The 20,679-nt window shown below is 44.2% G+C and overlaps 1 protein-coding gene across 1 annotated transcript in view; it reads right to left on the bottom strand.

The window, feature by feature from the left end:
- HADHB (hydroxyacyl-CoA dehydrogenase trifunctional multienzyme complex subunit beta) overlaps nt 1–19,547 on the bottom strand; it is a 45,732-nt gene extending 26,185 nt beyond the window's left edge. Inside the window, exons 1-5 of the mRNA XM_067470361.1 lie at nt 19,422–19,547; nt 16,728–16,769; nt 14,867–14,963; nt 13,185–13,229; nt 10,907–11,006 (exon numbers count right to left, since the gene is read on the bottom strand). Coding sequence (XP_067326462.1) covers nt 10,907–11,006; nt 13,185–13,229; nt 14,867–14,963; nt 16,728–16,769; nt 19,422–19,488 — 351 coding nt within the window. The 5' untranslated portion in view covers nt 19,489–19,547. The remainder of the gene's footprint in view (nt 1–10,906; nt 11,007–13,184; nt 13,230–14,866; nt 14,964–16,727; nt 16,770–19,421) is intronic.
- Nucleotides 19,548–20,679: the final 1,132 nt, after the last annotated feature.

The raw sequence follows: 20,679 nt of genomic DNA, 5'->3' as shown, positions 1-20,679 counted from the left end.
TCGAACCTGCGACTTTTCGGTCAACATGCTCAGCTGCTCAGTGGTTTAACCCACTGCGCTAGTGGGGTGCAGTGGGTTAAAAACCATTAAAATCTATTAAAATACATGCCTCACTAGCAAGACATTGAGAGAGGACCACAGGACAAATGGGAGCGTTACTTTGAGAAAGCCTAACCACTCGAGGCCTTTCTGATGCGAAAGCTGGAGGTGTGGGAATGGGGCCCCATCCTCAATGTCAGATAATCCAGATTATCAAAGCAGATCATCCACATTATCTGCTCTGGATTATATGAGTCTGCACTGTCAGATAATCTGGATTTATATGTCAGTGTAGAAGGGTCCAGAGACAACTCTCTCATTTGACTGGCAAGTGGAAGAAAAGACCTCGTTTGCCTTTGGACAAATGAGGATGTGGGACTCAGTCTTTCAAATACACAATCTACAAGGGTTGAATGAAAAGTAATGCCTCCATCTTCCTAACTCCTCAACAGGTGGCAGTTCTGGTATGTGGCAGGTACTGGCTTGTTCAGTAGGCTCTCCTCTACAGTTCCATTTTGGCGGGAAGCCTTAGCATTGGATGGTTGTGTTCTTAAAGTGAAAAGTATGGAACCCTGCGCGGACGGTCGGTCAATGTGACTTAGGCAAGGTGCTGACATTGAATTCTTGACAGCAGAAGGTGTCACCCCAAAGGAGATTCATCAGAGAATACAAGCTGTTCATGGTGATTGTGTTGATGTGAGGACTGTGCGTCATTGGGCGAGTATGTTTAAAGATGTTGAGGCAGGAACATCTGACTTGCGTGACAAACAAAGAGTTGGGCGTCCTGTGACAGCAACCACTGAGTTTCACAAGCAAAAGGTTGACAGATTGATTCAGGACGATCGTCGTATCACTCAAGAGAGAAATTTCAAGCATAATCAGCACTTCACAATAATGTCTGGGTCACATTATTGCTTTGCTTGGCTATCAGAAGATCTGTGCACGATGGGTACTCAGGACGCTGACGCCTGAAAGGAAAGCGCACAGACTTGAAACTTCAGAGACTGGATCTCACCACCGTACTACATCCTCCTTACAGTCCAGATTTAGCATCATCTGACTTCTATCTGTTCCTGATAATAAAAGAACATCTGCAGGGACATCATGATGCTTCTGATGAAGATGTTGAGAGAACTGTGAGACACTGGTTGCGGAGTGTCGACTTCTTCCGTGATGGCTTCAGAAAACTTGTTCATCATTGGCAGAAATGTTTAAAAGCTCCTTCTTTGGAAGCTTTTAGGCAGAGGCTGGATGGCCATCTGTCAGGGGTGATTTGAATGCAATTTTCCTGCTTCTTGGCAGGGGGTTGGACTGGGTGATCCATGAGGTCTCTTCCAACTCTATGATTCTATCCAATTGTCTGGTGATTATGTGGAAAAGTGAATAGTGATAGTTAAAGAGCATATTCTAAGGATTATTTCTGTGTTTGATTTATTAAAATATTCCGATCCAAACCCAAGTAACGAAGGTGGAGGGATTACTTTTCATTCAACCCTTGCATCCCCAAAGGCCATCAGTTCTGACAATGAAAGGTATGCAGTTCCTTTGCACCTGTACTTTTGAGAATAGAGCTTTCCTACATCGAGTAAAGCAAGTTGTGCGCCAGCTGCGCCCGTACCTTGGGAAGTCTGACTTGGCCACGGTGGTACATGCTCTGGTTACATCCCGTATAGACTACTGCAATGCTCTCTACATGGGGTTGCCTCTGAAAACTGCCCGGAAGCTTCAATTAGTCCAACGAGCGGCAGCCAGATTACTAACAGGAGCGGGGTACAGAGAACATACTACTCCTCTGTTGCGCCAGCTCCACTAGCTGCCAATTAGTTTCCGAGCACAATTGTGCAGCATCAACCGAGATCCGGAGGGCGGGGAGGCGGGGTTGCAGTAGTCTATAGAGATTCTATTCCTCTGACCAGGACCCCCATCCCGCAGTCAACAAATTTTGAATGCGTCCACCTGAGGGTGGGTGACCGGGACAGATTAGGGATTCTGTTAGTGTACCGTCCACCTCGCTGCACTACAGTCTCCCTACCTGAGCTAGCGGGGGTAGTCTCGGACCTGGCGTTGGAGTCCCAGCGGCTGCTTGTGCTGGGGGACTTCAATGTCCATGCTGAGGCTGCCCTAACGGGAGCGGCTCAGGACTTCATGTCTACCATGGCGACCATGGGTCTGTCCCAACAAGTAACTGGCCCCACCCACAGTGCTGGACATACATTGGACTTGGTTTTCTGCCAGGGATGGGAGGAAGGTGGCGGTGTTGAGGAGTTATCCATCTCTCCGTTGCCATGGACCGACCACTTCCTGGTCAGCTTTAGACTCACTGCGCCCCCTAACCTCCGCAGAGGTGGAGGACCTATTAAATTGGTCCGCCCCAGGAGGCTTATGGATCCGGAAGGATTCCTGACGGCTCTTGGGGATTTTCCCGCCACCGCGGTTGGTGATCCTGTTGATGCCCTGGTCGCTCTCTGGAATGGGGAGATGACCAGGGCAATAGACACGATCGCTCCAGAACGTCCCCTCTCAAGTAGCCGATCTAAACCGGCCCCTTGGTTTACTGAGGAGCTGGCGGTGTTGAAGCGAAAGAAGAGGGAACTAGAGAGCGTGTGGCGTTCGGATCCGAGCGAGTCAAACCGAACACGGTTTGTGGCCTTTTTAAGGTCATATACCGCGGCAATAAGAGCCGCTAAGAAAACTTTCTTCGCGGCCACTACTGCGTCTGCAAAGAACCGTCCGGCTGAACTGTTCCGAGTTGTCAGAGGCCTTTTAAAACCCACCACTCAGGATGGATGCCCTGATGACTCGGCTGCTCGCTGTGAAGCTTTTGCTCGGTTCTTTACAGACAAAGTCGCTTCGATCCGCTCTGGACTGGACACCGCATTAACGGCAGTCTCTGAGGATGTAACACGAGCATCTGCTTGTCCGATTTTGATGGATTCATTTCAATTGGTTCAAACTGAGGATGTGGACAAGGTGCTTGGAGGAATGAGAGCTACCACATGCATCCTAGACCCCTGCCCATCCTGGCTTCTAAAGGAGGCCAGAGGGGGATTGGCCGAGTGGGTTAAGGTGGTGGTTAATGCCTCCCTTCAGGAAGGCATTTTTCCAGCCAGCTTAAAGCAAGCTGTGATAAAACCGCTGTTGAAGAAGCCATCACTGGACCCCACTCAATTGGTAAACTATCGGCCTGTTTCCAATCTTCCCTTTTTGGGCAAAGTCATGGAACGTGTGGTGGCCTCACAACTCCAGGCATTCTTGGTAGACACGGATTATCTAGATCCGGCACAGTCTGGCTTTAGGCCGGGACATGGTACCGAGACAGCCTTGGTCGCCTTAGTGGATGATCTCCGTCGAGAGCTCGACAGGGGGAGTGTGTCCCTGTTGGTGCTACTCGACCTCTCAGCGGCCTTCGATACCGTCGACCACGGTATCCTTCTGGGACGCCTCGCGGGAATGGGTCTCGGAGGTACTGCTCTGCAGTGGCTCCGGTCATTCCTCGAGGGTCGGTCTCAGAAGGTGTCACTGGGGGACTCCTGCTCTACCCCACAACCTTTGTCTTGTGGGGTTCCTCAGGGTTCAATACTGTCCCCCATGTTGTTTAACATCTACATGAAGCCGCTGGGCGAGATCATCCGGAGTTTCGGGGTGCGGTGTCATCTGTACGCAGATGATGTCCAACTCTGTCACTCCTTTCCACCTGCTACTAAGGAGGCTGTCGAAGTCCTGAACCGGTGCCTGGCCGCTGTGACGGTCTGGATGGGGGCGAACAAATTGAAATTGAATCCAGACAAGACAGAGGTGCTCCTGGTCAGTCGCAAGGCCGAACAGGGTATAGGGTTACAGCCTGTGTTAGACGGGGTCGCACTCCCCCTGAAGACACAGGTTCGCAGTTTGGGTGTGATCCTGGACTCATCGCTGAGCCTGGAGCCCCAGGTTTCGGCGGTGACCAGGGGAGCATTCGCACAGTTAAGACTCGTGCGCCAACTGCGACCGTACCTTGGGAAGCCTGACTTGGCCACGGTAGTCCACGCTCTGGTTACATCCCGTCTTGACTACTGCAACGCTCTCTACGTGGGGTTGCCTTTGAAGACGGCCCGGAAGCTCCAACTAGTCCAACGGGCGGCAGCCATGGTATTAACAGGAGCTGGGCGCAGGGAGCACACAACTCCTCTGCTGTACCAGCTTCACTGGCTACCGATTAGCTACCGAGCCCAATTCAAAGTGCTGGTTTTGACCTTTAAAGCCCTAAACGGTTCTGGCCCTACATACCTATCCGAACGTATCTCGGCCTATCAGCCCACCAGGACCCTTAGATCTTCAGGAGAAGCCCTTCTCTCTATCCCACCTGCTTCACAGGTGCGGCTCGTGGGAACGAGAGATAGGGCCTTTTCTGCGGTGGCCCCCCGGCTTTGGAATGCCCTCCCTACTGAATTAAGATCAGCCACCTCGCTAATGGCATTTAGGAAAAAACTAAAAACCTGGATGTTTGAGCAAGTCTTCAATTGACCTTCGTCGTGATGTTTTATCTGACCATGGATTAGCAATCAAGACAACGAATTGGATGATGATTTTAACTATGAGATGTCCCGATCTGTATTGGTGGCCCAATACTGCGTATGTTTTTTGTATGTATTCTCAAAATTTTAGTTTTATATGCTTAGTGAATTGTATATTTTAACATTGTATATTTTAACATGTTGTAAACCGCAATGAGTCGCCGCACAGGCTGAGATATTAGCGGTATACAAGCATACAAATAATAATAAATAATAAATAATAATAATAATAATTCAAAGTGCTGGTGTTGACCTATAAATCCCTAAACAACTCCGGCCCAGTTTACCTGTCCGAATGGATTCCCCCTATGAACCATCAAGGTTATTAAGATCTTCCAGAGGGGCCCTGCTCTCAGTCCCACCACCCTCGCAACCGCGTCTGGTGGGAACGAGGGACAGGGTCTTCTCGGTGGTGGCCCCTCGGCTTTGGAATTCCCTCCCACCAGAGATTAGATCTGCTCCTTCCCTCCTAACCTTTAGAAAGCTAATAAAAACCTGGCTTTGGAATATGGCATTCGATGATTGAGTCAATAACCCTTGTCTACATGGAAGGATGGCGATGAATTGGGACTATATTTGACGACCTGGCTTCTGTAACGTGATGATATATTTTATTGTATTTTATATTTTAATGTATAATGATGATGCACTGTGCTGTTTTTTATGTTACTGTATATGAACACACGTTGTGAACCGGCCTGAGTACCTCCTCGGAGGTGGAGAAAATCTTGGGAAGACAAGCGGACAAACGTCAGCGTGCTGGAAGAAGCAAAGACCACCAGCATTGAAGTGATGGTCCTCCAACATCAACTCAGCTGGACCGGCCACGTTGTCCGGATGCCTGACCACCGTCTCCCAAAGCAGTTGCTCTACTCCGAACTCAAGAATGGAAAGTGGAATGTTGGTGGGCAGGAAAAGAGAAAGAAAGATGGGCTCAAAGCCAACCTTAAAAACTCTGGCATAGACACTGAGAACTGGGAAGCCCTGGCCCTTGACCGCTCCAGCTGGAGGTCAGCTGTGACCAGCAGTGCTGCAGAATTCGAGGAGGCACGAGTGGAGGGTGAAAGAGAGAAACCTGCCAGGAGGAAGGCGTGTCAAGCCAACCCCGACCGGGACCGCCTTCCACCTGGAATCATAGAATCATAGAATCAAAGAGTTGGAAGAGACCTCATGGGCCATCCAGTCCAACCCCATTCTGCCAAGAAGCAGGAATATTGCATTCAAATCACCCCTGACAGATGGCCATCCAGCCTCTGCTTAAAAGCTTCCAAAGAAGGAGCCTCCACCACATGCCCTCCGGGGCAGAGAGTTCCACTGCTGAACGGCTCTCACAGTCAGGAAGTTCTTCCTCATGTTCAGATGGAATCTCCTCTCTTGTAGTTTGAAGCCATTCTTCCATTGCGTCCTAGTCTCCAGGGAAGCAGAAAACAAGCTTGCTCCCTCCTCCTCCCTGTGGCTTCCTCTCACATATTTATACATGGCTATCATATCTCCTCTCTGATGCCCTCACTGTGGGAGAAGATGTGGGAGAATAGGGCTGCACAGCCACCTACGAACCCACAAAAATAGTCATCAAGGAAGACCATCTTACTCATCCAACGAGGGATCGCCTAAGTAAGTAAGTAAGTAAGGAGACCAGTATATAAAACTTCTAAATAAATAAATAAGTTGTTTTTCAGACAGATGTGGCCTGCATTTGACCACAAGGTGGAAAATCTCTGGACTGTGGGCCTCAAAGAGGATGTCTTTCTGAATGGAAACTATGCCACTGCTTGGGAAAGGTCCTTATGCTTGACCCTTGGCAACCACTCGGTCAGCAGGGCTTGGAAAGATCGCACTCTCCTTGCAAACTTGGAAAAACACTGGACTGGGCAGCCTGGCCCCAGGAACGGCCTCCGAATGACACAGCAGGGATTGGCCGGAGCGACAGATGATCCCTGGACACACACAATAAACCACAGAGCGACACGCCTCTGTTGAGACATCACGGCCAACTGGGACAAAGTTCAGGAAGTGGCCGGGGAGCTATGCGTCAGCAGAAGCCAAAAAGACAGCAAGACTCAAGCATTACGCTATCGAACACAATCTTTGTTATGAATGTCATTTCCTAATTGGTTCCATCCTATAAAAATGGTGAAAGTGTATTAAACTGCCCAAACTTTGTTTCTGTGAGAAGAACATCCTGCTATAGCACATTTTGCTCCACTTTCTCATCGAGTCTCAGCCAATTCGACCTAGTTTGTGGCAGCCAAAAAAAACCAAAGTTTCCGGAGTACAACAAAAGTCCGGAGTACTTTCAATGTCAGGACGGCAGAATTAAGGTTTGGCAGTCATCGTAATGTTTGAACTCTGACAATAACAGGTTTTGGACTGAGTCATCAGTCGCTAAATCAGATTTGGATTCAGCTTCAGGATGAATAATCATGTTTTGATGTATTTTAATCCAATGTTTTATCTCTTGCATAATATTGTTGCAATGTGTTTTTGTTATTACAAGAACATTATACAAGAGATAAAATATTGGATTTTTTGTATGGAGTCCCCAATGGCACAGGACTAAACTTGCTGACCAATAGGTCGCAAGTTCAAATCCAGGGAGCGGGGTGAGCTCCCACTGTTAGCCCCAGCTTCTGCCAACCTAGCAGTTCAAAAACATTCAAATGTGGCGGGACTGTGGCGCAGCTGGCTGGGAGTCAGCTGCATTAAGATTACTACTGACCACTGGCCCTGCTATAAAGAAATATTAGGTTAAAAAGGCCAAGAGTTATTCTTGAAACCCCAAGATGAAATAAAAAGACTTTACCCTAATGTGAACTGGCTACAATACAGACAACTCAAAGAATATTTCATGATGGATAAAAAAATTGGATTTATGCTAGATGAGAACGGGTGGGACAAAATCATTAGAACAGGAAAGAAAACAATATCATTAATTTACAAAAAGCTATTAGAATGGAATACGGAGGAGGAAAAAGTAAAGGAATGCATGATAAAATGGGCCAAAAATATTGGGAGATCTATAGGATTGGCGGAATGGGAGAATATTTGGACGAAGAAATTAAAATATACAAAAGCACAAGAATTAAAAGAAAATTGGTTTAAGTTATTTTACAGATGGCATCTAACTCCACAAAAATTAGGAAAAATTTATAGACATCTAAATACTAAGTGTTGGAAGTGCGGCGAGATTGAGGGCACACACTATCACATGTGGTGGCACTGCAAAAAAGCTAAAACTTATTGGAGAGGAATTCAAGAAAGATTACAAGATATATTGAAGATAAAAATACCGCTATCTCCAGAATTATTCCTTCTAGGGATTACGGATGAGAAAATAGACCAAAATTTGGACAAACTTATATTTCTGGCCGCAACAGCTGCAAGAATTTGTTATGCGAGGTACTGGAGAAAAGAGAAGACCCCGGAGGTCGATGAATGGGAAATAAAACTTCTGGAAGTAAAAAATATGGACAGATTAGGATTCCTAATAAAAAAATACAAAGGATATTCAGAAAACGAAACAGACTGGACACTAGTAGAAGAATACTTTAAACAGAAATGATTTAGAACCAAAATTAGGAGGAATAAAGATCCCACAGTCAAAAGGATAAAAGAAAAAAGAAATAGAAGAACAGAAAAAGACAATGAAGAAGGAAAGAAAGAAAAGGCTGCTTCCCGCCAAAGACACCAGGAAGACAGACCGAAGGAAGAGGGGAACCTCATCTTGTGGCTCCTTACTTTTTTAAAACACTTATATATCTTTTCTGCACCTCTATCGGACTTTCTACCTTTGCTTATACTTACCCATCCCCCCCTCGAGACCCAACCCCTCTTTGCCAAGTACCCAGCCCTACCTCCTCCCCCCTTTCTCTTCGCTTCCTTCCTTTCCCATTCTCTCCACTCCTTTACCTCTCCCCCTTGCTTGTTTTAACTGCAACGTTTTCTTTTTAATTATATGTATGGAAAATTTCAATAAAGATTAAAAAAAAAAAAAGATTACTACTGACCAAATGTCATGAGTTCGAAGCCTGCCCAGGTCGGAGTGAGCTTCCAACCAATTTGTGTAGCTTGCTATTGACCTTTGCAGCCCGAAAGACAGTTGCATCTGTCAAGTAGGAGATTTAGGAACCGCTTATGCGGGGAGGCTAATTTATGACACCATAAAATCTCCAGCAAGCATGCAAAGAATGAGGAAGTACTTCATCAGTGTCACAAAAGGATGAAGTGACAGCTCCCCTGGTGGCCAGAATACCCTCATGAAAAAGCTGGAATGTTAAATAGCCTCTGTGTGTCATAGAATCATAGAATCAAAGAGTTGGAAGAGACCTCCTGGGCCATCCAGTCCAACCCCATTCTGCCAAGAAGCAGGAATATTGCATTCAAATCACCCCTGACAGATGGCCATCCAGCCTCTGCTTAAAAGCTTCCAAAGAAGGAGCCTCCACCACACTCCGGGGCAGAGAGTTCCACTGCTGAATGGCTCTCACAGTCAGGAAGTTCTTCCTCATGTCCAGATGGAATCTCCTCTCTTGAAGTTTGAAGCCATTCCTCCCTTGTGTCCTAGTCTCCAGGGAAGCAGAAAACAAGCTTGCTCCCTCCTCCTCCCTGTGGCTTCCTCTCACATATTTATACATGGCTCTCATCATATCTCCTCTCAGCCTTCTCTTCTTCAGGCTAAACATGCCCAGCTCTTTAAGCCGCTCCTCATGGGGCTTGTTCTCCAGACCCTTGATCATTTGAGTCGCCCTCCTCTGGACACATTCCAGCTTGTCAATATCTCTCTTGAATTGTGGTGCCCAGAATTGGACACAATATTCCAGGTGTGGTCTAACCAAAGCGGAATAGAGCATGCGGAGCACGACTTCCCTAGATCTTATTTATTTACTGTATTTATATCCCGCCCTTCTCAGCCCTTAGGCAACTCAGGGTGGTTTACAATGGCAACAATTCGATGCCCAAAAACACCATAAAGCATTTAAAAACATTAACACATAATATAAAACCATAACAAGAATATTAAAACGTAGATCATTTGCATCACTTAATAAAAAACATTATACCATCTCGTTGTCCAGTCATTCCAATTCCAATGTCATTTACCTTGCATTTTCAAATGCTTGCTCAAACAACCAAGTCTTGACTTTTTTCCGGAATGTTAAGAGGGAGAGGGCTGATCAAATGTCCCCAGGAAGGGTGTTCCATAGCCAAGGGGCCACCACTGAAAAGGCCGTCTCTCGTCCCCACCAAACGTGTTTGTGACGCAGGCGGGATTGAGAGCAGGGCCTCCCCGGATGATCTTAAAGTCCTAGCAGGTTCATAAGGAGAGATACGTTTGGACAGGTAAGCTGGACCAGAACCGTTCAGGACTTTATGGGCTAAAGCTAGCACTTTGAATTGTGCCCGGTGTTGTGGCTGAGTTAGTTTCTGACGATGAGGATGATGGGATTCAGATTCCTGTTGGGTTTCAGCTTCCTGGCTCTTTGTGGCTCAAATCTGAGCCTGCTTCCGAGGCTCTTAAAGACAGTGCAGTGTCAACACAGCCGTTCCCACCACCAGAAAGGAATTTTAACAAAGGGAATAGCGGCCAGGTGCCTTCCCACTATGATACCGAAAGTGTAGATAAGGATTTGACCTGAGAAGCTCGCCTTGATCTCCGGGTCAGGCGGAGTTCGCGTCTGGCAAGCAGACGGGAGGCTAGCTCGGTGAGAGGTCATCGCAATGCTTTCATGATGCTGAGAGCCTAATGTTTTGATCTTAGAAAGGTATTTAGGCCTCCTGGAAACTCTGTGAAAGCGTCAGTTCAACATAGCTTATTAGCCTGAAAGCTTCATGGAATAACCTTAGCCTGGAAAGCAGCATGCTTGGGATTTCTTGCATCGTGATTCATGGGGCAAATGTTCCATTGCTTGTACCTGGGACTCTGGTTTGAACTTTGCTAATAGATCTTTTACCTGAAGATCTTTGGAACTGTATTCAGCATTTCACCTTAATCTCTGGGATTTTGCAATGCTTATTCTTATTTTGACTTGGACTTCTTTCCTCAATAAACTGTAAAACTACAGCTCTTGTGTGGTGGCGTTTGGAAGCAAGGTGAAGCTTACTCTGAGTTGCAACACCCGGTAGCAGACTGGCCACCAATGGAGCTGGCGCAACAGAGGAGTCGTGTGCTCCCTGAGCATCGCTCCTGTTATTAATATGCCTGCCATCCGATGGACCATTTGAAGCTTCCAGACAGTCTTCAAAGGCAACCCCACGTAGAGCACGTTGCAGTAGTCTATATGGGATGTATAGATTACATCCAACCCTTCACATACCTCTCGGGCCACATTGCTGGTCTTCACCTCCTGGATCACGGTGCCAAACACAATGTACTCCACAGCCTCCTTCGGCACATCGGTCCGGTTGAGCAAGCCTCTGAGGGAAGAGGTCAGAAGGAAAGGTCATTTGGGGAGACAGAGAATTTCTGGGCACACCTTTCCTCCAAAATACATGGGCAGAGGCCTGCCATGATACTTGGAGCTCAAGAGCTGGTTGCACATAAGCTGGATGAGAGATCGGCTCAAGAGCTCAGCAATAAGACCTCTGGCTCTTCTGTTTCCTCTGTGGTCAAAAGTTCACAGTTATCCTGCTCACTTATAGTTTTAGAGCACAACTTCTGAGGTCATTAATCAAATCAGTTCCTTTGCTATGGCATGAATATTATCTATTTATGTATTTACTGTATTTGTATACCGCCTTTCCAAGCTCGTAGGCGACTCAAGGTGGTTAACAGGGCAAAATTCAATACTTACAATGTCATAAATACATTTAAAAACATAACATATAATAAAAACTAAACAAATCAATAAAATAGTATCTCCTATTGCCATTAGCCTGTTAGAGCACTGCACTTAATTCCCGGTCCCCTCATATTTTGAGTTTGCACTAGTCTCGGCACAGTCTTTTGATTGCTCTGAGCAGGCAGGATTATTTTTAATATGTATGTGTTACTAGCCGTCCCCTGCCACGCATTGCTATGGCCCACATGGGGGTTCTGTGTGGGAGGTTTGGCCCAATTCTATCGTTGGTGGGGTTCAGAATGCTCTGTGATTGTAGGTGAACTATAAATCCCAGCAACTACAACTCCCAAATGTCAAGATTCTATTTTCCCCAAACTCCATTTGTGTTCACATTTGGGCAGACTGAGTATTCCTGTAGAGTTTGCTGCAGATCCATCATTGTTTGAGTCCACAGTGATCTCTGGATGTAGGTGAACTACAACTCCAAAACCAAAGGACACTGCCCACCAAACCCTTCCAGTATTTTCTGTTGGTCATGGGAGAACTGTGTGCCAAGTTTGGCCCAATTCCATCGTTGGTGGGGTACAGAATGCTCTTTGATTGTAGGTGAACTATAAATCCCAGCAACTACAACTCCCAAATGATAAAATCAGGTTTTTTTTTTTAGTGAAAGACATAAATTGGGTTGTTAGGTGTCTTGTGTCCAAATGCGGTGTCAGTTCGTCCAGTGGTTTTTGAGTTCTGTTAATCCCACAAACGAACATTACATTTTTATTTATATAGATTGTGATAATTTTATGCTTATGTTGTTTTGATAATTTTATGTTATGCTGTTTACTCTGTATGTTTTGGTGATGTTGCTTGGAAACCACCCTGAGTCCCGCCCCCCCCCCTCCCCGCCCCCAAAGGGAGATAGATTGGTATATAAATAAAGGTTAATTATTATTATTCTTTCGTTTGAACAGAAGTGCTTCCCAGCTGCATTTCTTTGCCAAATATCCCTGTCCTTTCTTCATTCATAGAATCATAGACTCAAAGAGTTGGAAGAGACCTCCTGGGCCATCCAGTCCAACCCCATTCTGCCAAGAAGCAGGAATATTGCATTCAAAGCACCCCTGCCAGATGGCCATCCAGCCTCTGCTTAAAAGCTTCCAAAGAAGGAGCCTCCACCACACTCCGGGGAAGGCAGAGAGTTCCACTGCTGAACAGCTCTCACAGTCAGGAAGTTCTTCCTCATGTTCAGATGGAATCTCCTTTCTTGTAGTTTGAAGCCATTGTTCCCTTGCATCCTAGTCTCCAGGGAAGCAGAAAGGAAGCTTACTCCCTCCTCCCTATGACTTCCTCTCACATATTTATACATGGCGATTATGTCTCCTCTCAACCTTCTCTTCTAAACATGCCCAGCTCCTTAAGCCACTCCTCATAGGGCTTGTTCTCCAGACCCTTGATCATTTTAGTCACCCTCCTCTGGACACATTTCAGCTTGTCAATATCTCTCTTGAATTGTGGTGCCCAGAATTGGACACAATATTCCAGGTGTGGTCTAACCAAAGCAGAATAGAGGGGTAGCATTACTTCCTTAGATCTAGACACTATGCTCACATTCCTGGCTCATGTTCCCCTTCCTCCCCACGAGGACTCCAAGATCTTTTTCACACGTACTGCTCTCGAGCCAGGCCTCATCGTCCCCCATTCTGTCTCTTTGCATACAAAGATACATATTGCATATTATTCTTTCTTTTGAACAGAAGTCTTTCCCAGCTGCATTTCTTTGCCAAATATCCCGTCCTTTCTTCATTCATTGGCTACTTACTTGAGTGCTGCTCTGGACAGGTCATGCGGCATCAAATCTGCATACCTGAGGATTAATTAGAAGGGAAGAAAACACAAAGATTAACACCTCAATGATGTACTTTTTGTTGTTCGACTCACTGAAGGCAAACAGAACAGAAAAAAACAAATTAACAGTAAGTTTTATAAAGAGTTTGCTTGCCAACCTCAGCCGCCTCCTAGGTTGTGTATTCATGGTTATATTACTATTATTATTATTCAGAGGCTGCGTGGCGATCTGTCAAGAGGGTTTGTGTTGTGTCTTCCTGCATAGCAGAAGGTTGGACTAGATGACCGGTGGGGTTCCAACTTTAGTGGAATATAATCTGCCTGGGAATTCAGTGCAATCTCTTTCTCTTGATATTATTATTATTTATTATGGTGATATTATTATTATTATTATTATTATTATTATTTACTAGCTGTCCCCTGCCAGGCGTTGCTGTGGCCCAGCCTGGTGATCTGGAAAATAAAGTAATGAGAAAATGTTGGTTTCTAATATATGGGATGTCTTTCTGCTTGTGGGTCAACAGTATTTCTTGTTGTTTCTTTGTCAGTGTTGATGTGGAGATTGCCTGGTTTGTCTACTTTGGAACATGCAACATATCATTGTCCTTCTTCAGGGGTCCCTTTCAAATCTAGGATACTATATCTGTGTGTGTGTGTGGATCATATACTATATCTATCTACATCTATGGCTGGTTGGCTCTTTGTCAGGAAGGCTTTGATTACATTTTCTTGCCCTGGTGAAGGGAGTTGGACTGGATAGCCTTAAGTATTTTCTGTTGGTCATGTGAGGGAAGTTTGCCGCAATTCTGTCATTGGTGGGGTTCAGAATGCTCTTTGATTGTAGCTGAACTATAAATCCCAGCAACAACAACTCCCAGATGTCAAGGTCTATTTCCCCTAAACTCTGTGTTCATATTTGGGCATTTGGAGTATTCGTGCCAAGTTTGGTCCTGATCCATCCTTGTTTGAGTCCACAGTGCTCTCTGGATGTAGGTGAACTACAACTCCCAAACTCAAGGTCAATGCTCACCAAACCCTTCTAGTGTTTTCTGTTGGTCATGGGACTCCTGTTATGCCACATTGGGTTCAATTCCATCGTTTGGTGGAGTTCGAATGCATAGGTTAACTATAAATCCCAGCCACTACAAGTGAAGGACATATATTGGGTTGTTAGGTGTCTTGTGTCCAAATTTGGTGTCAATTCATCCAGTGGTTTTTGAGTTCTGTTAAGCCCACAAACGAATCACCCCTGATAGAGGCTGGATGGCCATCTGTCAGGGGTGATTTGAATGCAATATTCCTGCTTCTTGGCAGAATGGGGTTGGACTGGATGGCCCAGGAGGTCTCTTCCAACTCTAGGATTCTATGAACATTACATTCTTATTTATATAGATTATTCAGGGGCTGCATGGCAATCTGTCAAGAGGGTTTGCGTTGTGTCTCCCTGCACAGCAGAAGGTTGGACTAGATGACCAGTGGGGTTCCAACTTTAGTGGAATATAATCTGCCTGGGAATTCAGTGCAATCTCTTTCTCTGGATATTATTATTATTATTATTATTTATTGTTATATTATTATCATTATTATTTATTGTGGTTATATTGTTATAATTATTTATTATGACCGTTATATGCTAATGAAGGGCGCGATACTTACGAAGTTCCAGACTGCAGAAACGGGATGCGGACACCATCCACCACCACAATGTTCTTCACCCCATTTTTGGCTAATGTTTTCTTACTCTTGGGTTGAGCTGCAGGAGAAGAACAGTAAGGACTTCACTGAAGAACGAAATTTACCTATCCTAAAAAAAAAAACCCTACATAACAACTCACCCTTAGTTTAAAATTGGTGAATATAGGAGGGGTTTTGCATTTATTGATAATTAATGTTTTTAGACAGACACTGAGATATGAAGTTAAAACTGAGAAGACACCCAACCACACTTTTTTTGGAACGTGTAGGCTTTTGTTCCAAGGTAGTGTGACACATCGAACTTCAATGCCCCCTATTTAATCATAGAATCATAGAGTTGGAAGAGACCTCATGGGCCATCCAGTCCAACCCCATTCTGCCAAGAAGCAGGAATATTGCATTCAAATCACCCCTGACAGATGGCCATCCAGCCTCTGCTTAAAAGCTTCCAAAGAAGGAGCCTCCACCACACTCCGGGGCAGAGAGTTCCACTGCTGAACAGCTCTCACAGTCAGGAAGTTCTTCCTAATGTTCAGATGGAATCTCCTCTCTTGTAGTTTGAAGCCATTGTTCCGCGTCCTAGTCTCCAGGGAAGCAGAAAACAAGCTTGCTCCCTCCTCCTCCCTGTGGCTTCCTCTCACATATTTATACATGGCTATCATCATATCTCCTCTCAGCCTTCTCTTCTTCAGGCTAAACATGCCCAGTTCCCTAAGCCGCTCCTCATAGGGCTTGTTCTCCAGACCCTTGATCATTTTAGTCGCCCTCCTCTGGACACTTTTCAGCTTGTCAATATCTCTCTTGAATTGTGGTGCCCAGAATTGGACACAATATTCCAGGTGTGGTCTAACCAAAGCAGAATAGAGCATGGGGAGCATTACTTCCTTAGATCTAGACACTAGGCTCCTATTGATGCAGGCCAAAATCCCATTGGCTTTTTTTGCCACCACATCACATTGTTGGCTCATGTTTACCTTCCTGTCCACGAGGACTCCAAGATCTTTTTCACACGTACTGCTCTCGAGCCAGGCGTCACCCATTCTGTATCTTTGCATTTCATTTTTTCTGCCAAAGTGGAGTATCTTGCATTTGTCACTGTTGAACTTCATTTTGTTAGTTTTGGCCCATCATCTCTCTAATCTGTCAAGATCGTTTTGAATCCTGCTCCTGTCCTCTGGAGTCTTGGCTCTCCTTCCCAATTTGGTGTCGTCTGCAAACTTGATGATCCTGCCTTCTTGCCCTTCATCTAAGTCATTAATAAAGATGATGAACAGGACCGGGCCCAGGACGGAACCCTGCGGCACTCCACTTGTCACTTCTTTCCAAGATGAAGTGACAAGTGGAGTGCCGCAGGGTACAGAATCACTTGGAGTACTTTGAAAAATAGCCACAACAAACCAACAATTATCTGGCATAGCTCAACCGAAATCTAGGAAATCTCTGGAATACTTTTGGAAGTTCTCAGATATTTCTTCAAGTGTGTAAAGCATGCAATGATGCGCTTAGACCTAGCATGGGCAAACTTCAGCCTGCCAGGTGTTTTGGACTCCAACTCCCACAATTCCTGGCCTCAGGCCCTTTCCTTTTCCCCCTCAGCCGCTTAAGCGGCTGAGGGGGAAAAGGAAGGGGCCTGAGGCCAGGAATTGTGGGAGTTGGAGTCCAAAACACCTGGAAGGCTGAAGTTCGCCCACACCTGGCTTAAACTGAGCTTTAACAGACTATCTCCTTTCATTGCAAAGCCCATTTCATCTCTTTATTTATGAAGTTTTGTTGAAATATTTGTGTAACGACATCCATTCATTTAGTGATGTTTTCGCTTTACCTGCTGCATGTAGATGGGGGGAACAGCTGAGGAGCCTCACGGCTGAAACGAAATTAAAAACAGAAGATCTTAAGAATATAAACCAAAGAGAGAGAGACAGAGAAAGCAATACAGAGGCTCAGGATCTATAAATAGACGCAAATACAGTTATTTCTAAGAAACAGAACTGCTTGACAAGCAGAATTTGGTTCTGTTAAGTAATACGCTGCTTTTCTTTTTGTTCAGAAAGAAAGAAAATATAAATAGAGTAGAAATAATACAAAAAAGAAGATTTTATAATACACTAGGTGTACCCACCACGCTCCCTCTTTCTCTCCTTCTTTCCCTCCTTCCCTTTCTTCTTCCCTTCTCTCCTTCCTTCCTTTTTCTTTTCCTTCCCTTTCTCTTTCTTCCTTCCCTCCCTCTTTCCTTCCTTCCTTTGCTTTTTACTTCCATCCTTCCTTTTGTCTTTCCTTCCCTCCCTCTTTCTCTTTCTTCCTTCCCTCCCTCTTTCCTTCCTTCCTTTGCTTTTTACTTCCATCCTTCCTTTTGTCTTTCCTTCCCTCCCTCTTTCTCTTTCTTCCTTCTCTGCCTCTTTCCTTCCTTTCTTCTTTCCTTTGCTTTTTGCTTCCATCCTTCCTTTTGTCTTTCCTTCTCTCCCTTTCTCTTTCCTTCTCTCCTTCCCTTTCTCTTTCTTCCTTCTCTGCCTCTTTTCTTCCTTCCTTTGCTTTTTGCTTCCATCCTTCCTTTTGTCTTTCCTTCCCTCCCTCTTTCTCTTCTTCCTTCGCTCCCTCTTTCCTTCTTTTCTTTCCTTCTCTCCTTCCTTCTTTCTCTACCCCTTTCTTTCCACCCCTTTTCTTTTCCTCTTTCTCTCCTTTCTTCCTTCTCTGCCTTTCCCCTTCCTTCCTTCGCTTTTTGCTTCTACCCTTCCTTCTGTCTTTCCTTCCCTCCATTTTTCTCTCCTTTCTTCCTTCACTCCCTCATTCCTTCCTTATTTTTTTCTTTCCTTCTCTCCTTCCTTCCTTCTCTATCTCTTTACTTCCCCCCTTTTCTTTTCCTCTTTGCCTTCCCTATCTCTTTCCTTCCCCCTTTTTCTTTTCCTCTTTCTCTTTCCTTCTCTACCTCTTTCCTTCCTTCCTTTGCTTTTTGCTTCTATCCTTCTGTCTTTCCTTCCCTCCCTCTTTCTCTTCTTCCTTTGCTCCCTCCTTCCTTTCCTTTTTTCCTTTCCTTCTCTCCTTTCTTCTTTCTCTACCCATTTCTTTCCATCCCTCTTATTTTCCACTTTCCCTCTTTTCTTCCTTCTTTATCTCTTTCCTTCCTTCCTTCGCTCTTTGCTTCCATGCTTCATTCCCTCTTTCTTTCTTTCTTCCTTCCTTCCTTCCTTCCTTCCTTCCTTCTTTCTTTTCCCCTTCCTTCCTTCCCTCCCTCTTCCTTCCCTTTTTTCTGTATGTCATTTATCTTGTCATCATTTATCTTTTGGGGGGTTTTAAGTCCTTTCCACTGTTCTTTGTTTGGGGGGGGGGGGTTTATGAGTGATGGACACTCATTGGTCTGTTAGGGGTGTAGTGTCCAAATTTCATGTCATTTCACCCAGTGGTTTTTAAGTTATGTTAATCCCACAAATGAACATTATATTTTTATTTACATAGATAATGCTAAAACTATGCAGCTAGTGTTGTGAGTCAGCATTCTGACACCATACCTACTACTAGTAGTAGGAGAAGAAGAAGGAGTGATGCAGAAGCAGAGGAGAATCAGCGCCAGTTGCATCTTGTCTCCTGTGTTTTACTACTAATATAATATAATGTAAGACTACCTTTACCTTTAATATATTGTATATGCCTATAATATTGATAAGATTATAATGTAATACAGCATAATACTAATAATAATACAATATTACAATTATATATTTTATATTACATGTAATATTACTAATAATATTACAATATAATGGCACAGAACAATATAGTAATATATAATATTAATATTGTACTGTGCTAATAATATAATATATTGTATGTGTGCACATATATATATATATATACACACACACACACACACACACACACATTTCTACCCCGCCCTTCTCAACCCCCCTGACAACAATTTGATGCCTGAATATCACAATATAACAACAATATAAAACCATAAATACACAATACATTAAAAACAATAACATTAATTATACAACCATATAGCCATTTCTATTATCATAACAATCACATGGTCCAGTGTATATAATATCTTGTAAGCAGCTCTGAGTCCCCTTCAGAATGAGAAGGGCAGCATATAAATGTCATAAATAAATAAACAAATACACAAACAACCTATACAACATACTATATCAAAGCGAACACACAAACCAAGCAGAAACCTACATTAAGATGCACATAAACTATGCTAAGCTGTAACCACACTGTGTTTACATCTGAGAATGCCTGCCATAGATGCCGGTGAAACATCAGGAGAGAATGCTTCTGGAACATGTCCATACAGCCCGAAAAACGTACAACAACCCAATGATTCCAGCCATGAAAACCTTCAACAATATATGTGGTTTGCATCCAAAATGGGTCATAATTTTTTAAAAAGTGGAGAATCTGAATTCCACACATTTAGCTTAATGTTTATAGTAGTGTGTAACAAATATATTATTGTCGATGTTAAAATAATAATCAATAATCATGAAAGGGTAAAGATAAGGGAGCTTACAGAGCCTGGCGGCCCACGGAGAGACGGCAGGGAGGGTCTTGGCAGCGCAGGTCAACATGGACGTCATCTTGGGATCTGAGGAAGAGATGAAGATATGGGAGTCAGGCTTTTCTGCTGTCCGGCAATGGGGCTGCTGGGCATCCGGCCCAGTCCAGTGCCCAGCCTCCAGCGGTCAAGGTCATGTCTCCAGCACTTTGTTTCCAAAGCCACTGCCAAGGGTTGCAGCTAAGCCAATCTGAATGGGACCTGGACAGCACAAACTCCCTTCAGAAACAAGGCTGTGGTTCCCTTTTAATGTACTGTATATACTCGAGTATAAGCCTAGTTTTTCAGTCCTTTTTTTAGTCTCGAGTCAAGGTTATTTATTATTTTACTTTGTTGTTGTTGTTATTATTGTTGTTGTTGTTGTTGTTTTACTTTATTATTATTACATTTATTATTTTACTCTATTTATTATTGTTATTATTACATTTATTATTTTACTCTATTATTATTACTATTAGTATGATTTTACTCTATTTATTATTATTGGAAGGATACATAAGCATATTTACATTGAAGAAGGTTAGAATAATGGTTGAATCAGAGTTGGTCAGTCTTATGTTGAATTATAGTTTTATGTAAATATTCAAAAACATTTAACCAACTCAATTAATGTAATTTTATTGTTATCTATTTTTATTTTGAAATTTTCCAATAGCTGCTGCATTTCCCACCCTCGGCTTATATTCGAGTCAATCCATTTCCCCAGTTTTTTGTGGTAAAATTAGGTGCCTCAGTTTATATTCGGGTCGTCTTATACTTGAGTATATACGGTATATATTTTGGGCCAGAGCTTTCCAAAATGTGTGTTGACTGCCTGTCCTTTGATGAGCCTGGCCTCTGGAACAGATCTGGGCCAACTTGGGTCCTCAAGGTGTTTTGGACTTAAACTCCCACAATTCCCAACAGTCTACCAGCTGGAGGGCCCAATTTTAGGATTCTACGATATTCTATGATATGATATATGAAGACAGGAAAGCTTAGAGAAGACAATGATGCTGGGGAAAATGGAAGGAAAAAGGAAGAGGGGCCAACCAAGGGCAAGGCGGAGGGATGGCATCCTTGTTGCAGCTCAGGATAGATTCACCTTGCTCAGAACACCACCACACACCAAGGCTGTAGGTTTTGTAGTTTACTGAAGAAAAAGCAAAATCATAAAACGTCAGGAGAAATGCCTCTAGAACATGGCCCTATAGCCTGAAAAAACCTACAAGAA

Source organism: Anolis sagrei, chromosome 1, assembly GCF_037176765.1.
Source record: "Anolis sagrei isolate rAnoSag1 chromosome 1, rAnoSag1.mat, whole genome shotgun sequence".
In the NCBI taxonomy this organism is placed as follows: domain Eukaryota; kingdom Metazoa; phylum Chordata; class Lepidosauria; order Squamata; family Dactyloidae; genus Anolis; species Anolis sagrei.
The sequence above is the reverse complement of the archived record's forward strand: the minus strand, read 5'-3'. Positions and strand labels throughout refer to the sequence as shown.